Source organism: Colobus angolensis, unplaced genomic scaffold, assembly GCF_000951035.1.
Source record: "Colobus angolensis palliatus isolate OR3802 unplaced genomic scaffold, Cang.pa_1.0 Scaffold109, whole genome shotgun sequence".
NCBI lineage: Eukaryota > Metazoa > Chordata > Mammalia > Primates > Cercopithecidae > Colobus > Colobus angolensis.
In genome coordinates, this window is record NW_012111919.1 from 6922723 (window position 1) to 6933292 (window position 10570).

Below are 10570 nucleotides of genomic sequence, written 5' to 3' on the forward strand. Positions count from 1 at the left end.
CAAGGGTTAATTCAAGCACAGAAATAGATCAGGTTTCCTATAACAGATAGTACTTGTAGATTTATGCTATTTAGAATAATTCCTTCTACTTCTTAAAAAGAGCCTGTTACTACTTGTCAGACATCTTTCCTCCATCCCTACCCATTTCATTTGTATATTATCTCACAATTCAAAGAACATATAAAGCTATATGTTTGGAATGTATTTTTACCTGTCCTCATTGCCTCCTCTCCTGTTCTTATACTTGCTGTTCCCTCTGCCTCAAGTTAACTCTGCCCTCCTCCTTGCCACCTCGCATTCTCATCCTTCAAGACTGCTGAGCTCACTCATGCTTCATGGTCCCTGTCTTCATCCCTAGGCTGAATGAGCTGCTCTCTCTGTGCTGCCGTAGATGTGTCTGTCTATGCAGACAAAGCACCTGTGCATTTTACTGTTGTGCATTGGCTTTTGCCGTTCAGTAGGGGACTCCCAGAAGGACAGGAATTTGCTCACCTTTGTAACCTGCAAACTTTATACAGTATCTTGAATGTACTGAGTTTTTAAGTAAATCTTTATAAAATTAACTTGGTTTATTTAAATTTATGTTCATGGTCTTTCAAGTTTAAGAAGTATATCAGTTTTGGTATTTAAGAGTCTTTTTGACTTTTAAAACTATAATGTTGGTATCTTTCTTTTTGAAGTAACTCAGAACTTCAAAAAGACGTTTTAACTTATTCTACAATGCCTTAGAGTTGTCATTTTAACATTTATATTATAATGAATTTTTCCCAAAAATTGGTTTGTTTTCTGATCTAATGGGAGTCAGAAAATGACTGAAGCTAGAATTAAGAGTTGAGCTATTTGGTGACAAGAGATTTAATCACATTCATCGCTCTTTAGATTCTTAGAAAACTTTCGTAGGCTTTCTAGTTTATGTATAATACATTGAAATATATTAATGTATGATATATACATATAATTTGTGTTATACAAGGTATATAAACATAAAATAGTATTAATATTATTGTTACTGTTATCTTCCTGAATAGTTTATTCATATCAAATTATTGAGGAAGAAATGTTTTAAGCTATAGACTGTTTGCAAGAAAATCTCATTTCCAAGAATACTTCTTCTGTTATCAGATACAGTTAAGGCATGCCTGGCATGCCTATGACCTGGAACCCTAATCCTGGTCTAGACTGATCTTCCAAACCAGTGTTCATAGAAAATTGTTCTGGGAGATGGGTCTTAATGGTTAGATGTCAGAAAAAAAGGTTCATGATAAATAAATTGCATAGTATATCCCTTCTTGGAGATCCACAATGTGCTTTTGGCCAATTAAAGGCTTATAAAATTTCTGCAGTAAATAAATCTATTTTACCTTGTGTAACCCATCATTTCCAATACTTAATACAGCACAGAATGCTGTTTTCTCAGCACATCTATTAATATCCTGCAGAACAATGTTTTTTAGCATACCAATTTGGGAAACTGGTCTAAAGTAATTACTTTTTCTAGTTAAATAAATAATCCATTTTTTCAGACCATTTGTTTCTTACGTAATACTGTCTAGCTAATGAAATCGTATTGGATTTTCCCCAAATATGTATCCACCAGATATAGTACCTCCAAGTGAGAATACCATCCAGCTTGCTCAACTTTCCCTTCATCTTTTAGACCTTTGTAAAATGTGCCCTTGTTGTATACCTGCTTTTACATTTATAATATTTTAAGACCTAAGGCTGGTATTTCTTCTTCTCCATTACAGCAGTTATCTAAAATAACTATTAACATGTTTTTGTTGTTGTTGTTTGTTTGTTTTTGAGACAGAGTCTCGCTCTGTCACCTAGGCTGGAGTGCAATGTGTGTATCCCACTTTTAAATACTTTGCCATAGTGTTTTGGAGGCAATAAGTGTTTTATAAATGTTGTAAACTACCGGCCTTTTGGAAAATAAACATAGGAAATAATTTTACCAAACCTGCAACACTAAAACTTTTTAGTAGTCAATAGAAAGTTTGTGTTACTTTCTAAGGCCAGTGTTGTGCTTGTGTGTAGAAATATGGTATCTTACTGTTTCCATTTTTCTCTAGTTGATACACCAAAATCGGCAAGCTATCTTAAACCAGTTTGCAGCAACTGCTCCTGTTGGCATCAATATGAGATCAGGCATGCAACAGCAAATTACACCTCAGGTAATGTGAGGAAACCAGACGTCATTAGTACTTCTTTAACCCACACAGTGTTTCATAAAGTGTTGACTTGAGTGTCTTTGAACTGATCTGTGAGCTGATCTTTTAATGATGTTTGTAGTGTAGTTTTCTTCTAGAATGAATTAATAATTACTTTTGATACCTCTTACTGATATTTGATCTGAAGCAAATGGTGCTTTGTTTTGTTTTATTGTTATTATTGTCATTGTTATTGGATACCAGATGACTAAGTAGAAAAAGCTCTTATTGCTGTAGTGAATAGCACCAGTAACAGGAAGCCTCTGATATGAAACTATGTGAACGGTACCCGAAACCTGATCAAAACCCAGTCACATTGCTAAGCTGTCTTAACTATCTTGTGTACTGTATTCAGTCTGAACATCAGCATTTTCTAACTTTTATTTATTTTTTAAATCCCTTTTTTAATAAACCCAGCGCCATTAGAACTTTAAACATAAAAAGAACTAGGTGGATTTCTAAATGTTACCTAGTACTCACTCCCTACTTTACCCCCATACATACTTAAAAATTTTTTGTTTCAACTACTTACTTTTATTTCATAACAAAGTTGATGTAAAAGTCTGGGAGATAAGGAATTTTAGAGGATTCAAACAGTACTCTTTTCCTCTCCACAATATGGAACTAGATGGATCAGGGGCACATACAGGAAGCCAGCACCTGTATTATTAAAGGGATAAATACAGCCATGCATCACTTAAAGACAGGGATATGTTCTGAAAAATGTGTTTTTAGGCAACTTTGTAATTGCGCAAATGTCATAGAGTGTATTTACATAAACCTACATGGTATAGCTTACTTATACATCCTGGCTATGTGTATATCCTATTGCTCCTAGGCTACAAACGTGTACAGCATGTTACCGTACTGAATACTGTAGTCAGTTGTTATGGTATTTGTATATCAAGACATACCTAAACATGGAAAAGGTACAATAAAATACTATAGTACTATAACCTTATGGGACCACCGAATTTGGTCCGTCGTGTGCAACTGAAATGTCTTATTACTAAAATGCCTTATTGCTGAAATGTCTTTATTCATCACGTGACTGTATTGACTGAAGCTGCTGGTAAGCAGCAGATATTGACATCTTCATGGATCCAGATTTCAGTTTCTCTGTCTTACAATTTATCAATCTTAGTGCTAGCTATTGCAGGAGTAATTAGGTTGTAAGGAAACAAGACCCCACTTTTGGATTCACATAAAGATAATTCCTTTCAGAAAGTCTTATTTCATAGTGTCTTCTAGATTAGACTGTATGTAGTTGGCAAGAGCTGTATGCTTTAACCAAATTCTCAATCTGAATTGACATTTTCCAAAGAAGGCTTTATTGATATTGCCATGTTATATTGAAAAAGTGATTTTAACCTAATTTGACCACTTTTTTCCTCATCCATAATATTACAACTGTTAAACCACTTACACTAATGCCTGGAATAATCTGAAACTCCAATAATAATACAACATAGCTGTTTTCATTTATTTTTTTTTTACTATTTTATTTCTACTTATTTTCTTTTTAAGTGATGATTTCTTAGGCATTGGATCCTAGATTTCTGAATCTTCCTTTTTTAATGGTATTTGTAGGTTTTTTCTAATTGTAAAGGTAATACACGTTCATTGTAGATAATTTGGTAAATACAGAAAAGTATAATGAAGAAAATTAAAATCACCTATAATCACATTTTATTCATTTAAATAAAGTCAGATAATGATCTCAGTGAGGAAAGAGGAAAACTAGGTTTCTCCTTACCAGAAACACAATAAATTTTTTGGAATTGAAAAAGTCTTCTAATGATCTAATGAAGGATAGGACAGAAGTAATTAAGCACATTTTCTTTCACCTCCTTATGGTCTTCATGTTTCTCTTAATAATGTTCATGGCCAATATTATAATACTAATCAATATATACTTTCTTTTAATTTTTCAGTTCTGTGTGACTTTTAATTGAGAATTTACGTGCTCGTTTATAATGGTCAGATATTGTTTAGCATTTCTTGACTACTTTTAGTCTGTAAAATGTACTTAATTCATTTTTTCTCCTGTGTGTGTTACTTAAGAGGTTTTCGTTCCTTTTCTGTTTTAGTTTCCCTGTACAGTGATAATTGCTACGTACTTTATTGCTCCACGAAAGTAGGTTTTAATCCAATAAACTCTCCAGGATAGAGAGTGATTATAATAATTTTAGTAAGTGAGTTTTTTCCTGCTTTTCAGCCACCCCTGAATGCTCAAATGTTGGCACAACGTCAGCGGGAATTGTACAGTCAACAGCACCGACAGAGGCAGCTAATACAGCAGCAAAGAGCCATGCTTATGAGGCAACAAAGCTTTGGGAACAACCTCCCTCCCTCATCTGGACTACCAGTTCAAATGGGGAACCCCCGTCTTCCTCAGGGTGCTCCACAGCAATTCCCCTATCCACCAAACTATGGTACAAATCCAGGAACCCCACCTGCTTCTACCAGCCCGTTTTCACAACTAGCAGCAAATCCTGAAGCATCCTTGGCCAACCGCAACAGCATGGTGAGCAGAGGCATGACAGGAAACATGGGAGGACAGTTTGGCACTGGAATCAATCCTCAGATACAGCAGAATGTCTTCCAGTATCCAGGAGCAGGTAGGAGGGTCACCACTTTATGTTGTTCTAAGTAATCCATACAGGCTTAGATCTCTCTCCATCTTCATGTCCTTTCTTGGACATTAAAACAGTGTGTGGAAGAGGAAAGATACTGACATGGGAATCTGGAGACCCAGGATTCAGACTCAGCTTTTGACACTAAATGATTGACTGGTTTGAGGCTTATCTCCCTTTTGTAGCTGAGATGATTGAATTAGAGGATCTGTAAGGACCTGTCTGACTCTAAAATTTTGGGCATTTTGTATACAAAGTACATTCCCTTTTTTTTTTTTCTTTTTTGTTAGACGGAGTCTCGCTGTGTCATTCAGGCTGGGAGTGCAGTGGCGCAATCTCAGCTCACTGCACCCTCCACCTCCTGGGCTCAAGTGATTCTCCTGCCTCAGCCTCCTGAGTAGCTGGGATTACAGGCATGCGCCACCGCGCCCAGCTAATTTTTGTATTTTTAGTAGAGACAGGGTTTCACCATGTTGCTCAGACTGGTCTTGAACTCCTGACCTCAGGTAAGCCACCACACCCAGCCTGTTCTCTTATTTTTTAATTTCTCTCATTGATCTCTATGAGAATTCAATGAAAGCATTCCCCACACAATGGATTTTAGTACATTAATTCAAAATTCGCATGTAGTTTTTTCATTGTGTGTGAGATTTTGTTTTTGCCAATTTGCACAAGGATAATTTATCTCCACAGGGTATCTCAGACTACTCATTGGTGTCATCACTCTCAGCTGCTGCTGTTGCAGCTTCCTCTCCAGCCTCAGTCAACTTTCTGGCTTCCAAAAGCTTTTTTCTTTTTTAATCTTTCTTTGGCACTGACTTCCATTCTCTTTGTCCTGGGTGATAATATCTTTTCTTATTTCTTTTCTGTCACTTTGAGATTCTAATAGGTAATGGCAGTGATACACACTTGATTAGTCTACTCTGTTTAATCAGACTTTTATGCAAAATTAATTGTCAGTTCCTGAAAAATAATTGAAATAAATCCCTTGATTATATAAATGAAAGAAAATAGGTAAATTTTAAGACTCCTTAAAAATGAATTTCGCCGGGCATGGTGGCTCAAGCCTGTAATCCCAGCACTTTGGGAGGCCGAGACGGGCGGATCACGAGGTCAGGAGATCGAGACCATCCTGGCTAACACGGTGAAACCCCGCCTCTACTAAAAAATACAAAAAACTAGCCAGGCGAGGTGGTGGGCGCCTGTAGTCCCAGCTACTCGGGAGGCTGAGGCAGGAGAATGGCGTGAACCCAGGAGGCGGAGCTTGCAGTGAGCTGAGATCCGGCCACTGCACTCCAGCCTGGGCGACAGAGCGAGACTCCGTCTCAAAAAAAAAAAAAAAAAAATGAATTTCAGTGAGAAGGCTGCTGTTTGACTTGAATAAAATGTCAAAGTTATACAGATATTTTTGACATGGCAGTATGCTTATCAGTTTTGACAGCCAAATCAATTTAAAGTTTCCATTGTGATGGTAGCAAGTACTAAAATCCTTTGACTATCAAATTAAGTATCTAAGGATTTGTGCCAGAGAGCACCAGAACTTTCAAAGAGATTTTAATCAAAATTATGCCACATCAGTTTCTTTGTCCTCAAGACAATGAAGTCATCTTTGGCTGGTTTATATCACTGACGCTATCTGTGTGGGCAAGAAAAGGATTATAAATCCATATTTTAATTATATGGTTGCCTGAACAAGAGTGTGGCCTTCAAAAGGGTTTTGTTTCCATGTGTCTTACAATTTCTGTATGCAAAGAATTTGACAAAGCTTTTTCACTTTAGCTTGTAGAAGTACTTCCTCCAACATTAGAAGACTTATGTAGTTATCTGCATCCCCATTCCTCCTCCAAAATGACAACCTAACTAAAACAGCAAATGGGTTTTTAGCAGCATTCCTGATATTGATTGCAGAGCCCTAAATCAAAATATTTATCTCCTGCATTAGGGGAAAAAACTAACTAGAAGTAAGCCAAACATTAATAAATTCCTCATGAAATTATTCTAAGGATTTTTTTCTTATAAAAAATAGAAGTAGTATTTCTGTCCATTTTCAGGCATGCACTTTAAAGTTTCCTCCAGAAAGTCAAGAAAGGAGGACTTTATATCCTGCTTTCATTCCTTGACAAAGCAACCTGGAAAGGTGGGCCTTCAGTGCCCCAGTTCTCATGAAATTGACAAGTTTCTTCCACAGTTGTGCGTCTAGTCTTTGATCTGAGTTGTGTCAGCATAGAACAAAGTGAGCTGAAATAATGGAGTGGGTAGAGCTTCCTCTTTCCCCGTACCATGATGGGAAAGATGAGTTGCCACCTATCATGAGTATCTGGTGCCTGGGTTTTTCTTCCAGACCAACTTTTGATTGACAAAAATATTTTCACAAAATAATAATTTGCTTTTTATAAAGTCAGCATTCATACTACAAACAAAACCCAGAAGCTGCGTGCAGTGAAGAGAACAGCGGTTTCATCCAGTTGCAAACTGTAATGAAATGGCAGGGCTGTCAGTTCTTCCATGGACTGCTTCAAAATAATACTGGAAAAATGTTTAGCTTTTCTGGAAAGAGTAAGAACGTTTAAAGATGCAATATTTTAAATTTCTGTCACCACTCTTAATTATAAACTTGCTCCAAATTGATTGGCAGTCTGGTAGAGGACCAGGCTTTGTGTTGGCACAAAATCAAGTTCTGGAAAACTTCCAGCCTTTTCAAAAACAAAAACAGTTTATTGTGGCTTAAGGAAATCCAGATAGAAGGGCTTTTTGGCCTTTGTTGCTTTTATGCTTCTATTCCTAAGAAATAGAAAGTACCAAAATATATGTGTTCCCAACATGTTTCCAGGTTTGACAAATTAAGGTCCATAATCCAGCCCACTTGTTTTGGTTAATAAAGTTTTACTGGAACACAGCCATACTTACTGCTCTATGTATTATCTATGGCTGGTTTCACATAGAAGAGTTGAGTAGTTGTTAAAGAAACTTTATGGCCTGCAAAACTGAAAACATGTATTATCTGGCCCTTTGCAGAAAAAGCTTGCTGATTTCTGTGTTAAGTGATGACAGTAAAACCAATGAATAACTGCATTAGCTTTACTTTATATCCTTTGCTTTCACCTCTTTCTGATTAATATAGGCCCCAAGTAAATAAAGGAACAAGTAAGTCATAGTAATGGCAGAGTAAGTTTAACAAGAAACTTCTAGGCTACCATGCTATGATGATGAGTGTGCAAGAACAGAATCAGACATTTAGAAATTGTTGTCTATTAATGCAGTATTCAAAGTAAATATGAGAAATTGGTTTCTTTAGTGTATCTGCCCACTTCATGGATTCCTTGAAGCCCATTTAAAGACCTCTTTTCTGTGAACTACAATAAAATCCTCTTCCACCTATTCCTCCTCAGTGATCTCATCTCCTTTTGGGATTTCAGGGACCTTTACGTGCTAGTGACTTTATTCTCTATCTCTAAACAGTATCTCTCAGCTCATATGTACAGCTTCCTACTGGATGCACATACTTGCGTTTTCAACCAACACCCCAAACTTAACTTGTACAAACCTAGGCTCATCAACTCCACATTCCCTTTTATAGTTCTGTGTTCCAGCTACAGTAAACTTTCTGAGTTCTGAGAAACAGCACAGACCTTGTTCTCTTTTACTTCCAGGGGCTTTGTACATTCTCTATACTCTAAAGTATTCTTCCTTTACTTCTCATTCCTATTCTTCCCTCCTTTCAGATCTATCTCCCCTGCAGAGTCTTCCTGGACACTCCTAATCATAAAGTACTCACCACCCTATCTTAAAACCACTTGTTAACCTAGGTGTCTTTCTTTTAAATAGCGAATTCCTTACGTGAGCAGAGTGTGACCTTTTTAACCATTGTTTCTCCAGTGCTTAGCACAGTGGTCTCACAGTGAATAGATGCTCAATGAATCTTTGAAGAAATAAATTAATGAAAGTATGAATTCTAATTCTAGTTGCCACTGTTACGTGTCTGCAGTGCTAGTTATGGTCGGTCTAGCAGGGAGACTTAACATAGTCTAGGCCGGCTGGGCACGGTGGCTCACACCTGTAATACCAGCACTTTAGGAGGCCAAGGCAGGCGGATCACCTGAGGTCAGGAGTTTGAGACCAGTCTAGCCAACATGGTGAAACTCCGTCTGTACTAAAAATACAAAAATTAGCTGGGTGTGGTGGTGGGCGCCTGTAGTCCAGCTACTCAGGAGGCTGAGGCAGGAGAATTGCTTGAACCCAGGAGGCGGAGGTTGCAGTGAGCCAAGATCACACTACTACACTCCAGTCTAGGCAATAGAGCAAGCCTCTGTCTAAGAAAACAAAACCAAACATAGTCTAGGCAAAGATAGAACTGTAAAATTTTTCATCTAGAAGAACTAGATTATCTGATTGATGGAAGTTATCCAAGGTCCAGTGTAGTAGCAGAACTGGGACCAGAACTCTTAAGTATTCCTCTAATTCATTACCTACAGGCTAGTTCTTTCTGCTAAAACTCGGTCATTTCACAGAGGATTTTGAGAGAAATGAAACCACTCTCTATGATACTATAATGGTGGGTACATATCATACATTTGTCCAAACCCATAGAATGTACAATACCAAGAGTGAACCCAAATGTAATCTGTGGACTCTGGGGTATGTTGATAATGAAGACGGCTATACATGTGAGTGAGTGGAGAAGGGGTATGGAGCTTCATTTACATAATCTTTACCAAAAATAAACCCTATCTAGTGAAAGAAAAAGCTGTAAAGTCTAAAGTTAGGAAATCTCAGTACCATCTACTCAGCTTTGCTTTGAACCTAAAACTTCTCTAAAAAATTAAGTCTTTTTTAAAATTATAAAATTAAAAGACTAACACTAAAAACAACAACAAAACAAACAACAAAAAAGTCACAAGGAAAACTGTTCATTCCAACATGGACAGGTAGAATGTGAGATGAGGCCAGAAAGAAATATCAAAAAGCTTGCTCTTGTACTTGGAGTCTCTTATTTATTGTTTACTGTTGACCCCACAAAGTAATATCCAGAATACGAGATAAGCATCTTGTCCCTCTCACATACATATTTTTCTTTTTCTTTTCTTTTTTTTTTTTTTTCCTCTTCTTTTGAGACAGGGTCTTGCTCTCTTGCCCACGAGTGGCATGATCATGGCTCACTGCAGTGTCCAACTCCTGGTCTCAAGTGATCCTGCCACCTCAGCCTCATGAGTAGCTAGAACTACAGGCATGTACCACTGTGCCCGGCTAACTATTCTATTTTTTTATAGAAGCAGATCTCACTATGTTGCCCAGGCTGGTCTCAAACTCCTGGCCTCAGGCCATCCTCCCACCTTTGCTTCCCAAAGCACTGGGATTACAGGCATGAGCCACCACACCAAGGCTATATTTTTTCTAAAAGAAATTAATTTCATCATAAATGAGGTTAAAAACACATTAATACAAGACATTTTTCTTTTAAGGATCACAACCAAAATAGTTTAAAATGGAGGGTTAATGCAAAGACATTAGAAGTGAAGATGGTGGCAAAACAAAAACAAAATACCCACCCTCTAGAGTCATTCAGGGAAAAAAAAAAAAGCCGGGTGCGGTGGCTCACACCTGTAATCCCAGCACTTTGGGAGGCCGAAGCAGATGGATCACGAGGTCAGGAGTTCGAGACCAGCCTGGCCAGCATGGTGAAACCTCGTCTCTACTAAAAATACAAAAAATTAGCCAGGCATGGTG

General features: G+C 37.5%; 1 protein-coding gene across 1 annotated transcript in view; it reads left to right on the top strand.

The window, feature by feature from the left end:
• Positions 1 to 10570, top strand: part of NCOA1 (nuclear receptor coactivator 1) — a 278111-nt gene that overhangs the window by 244301 nt on the left and 23240 nt on the right. The window contains exons 19-20 of the mRNA XM_011950985.1: positions 2073 to 2174; positions 4429 to 4831. Coding sequence (XP_011806375.1) covers positions 2073 to 2174; positions 4429 to 4831 — 505 coding nt within the window. The remainder of the gene's footprint in view (positions 1 to 2072; positions 2175 to 4428; positions 4832 to 10570) is intronic.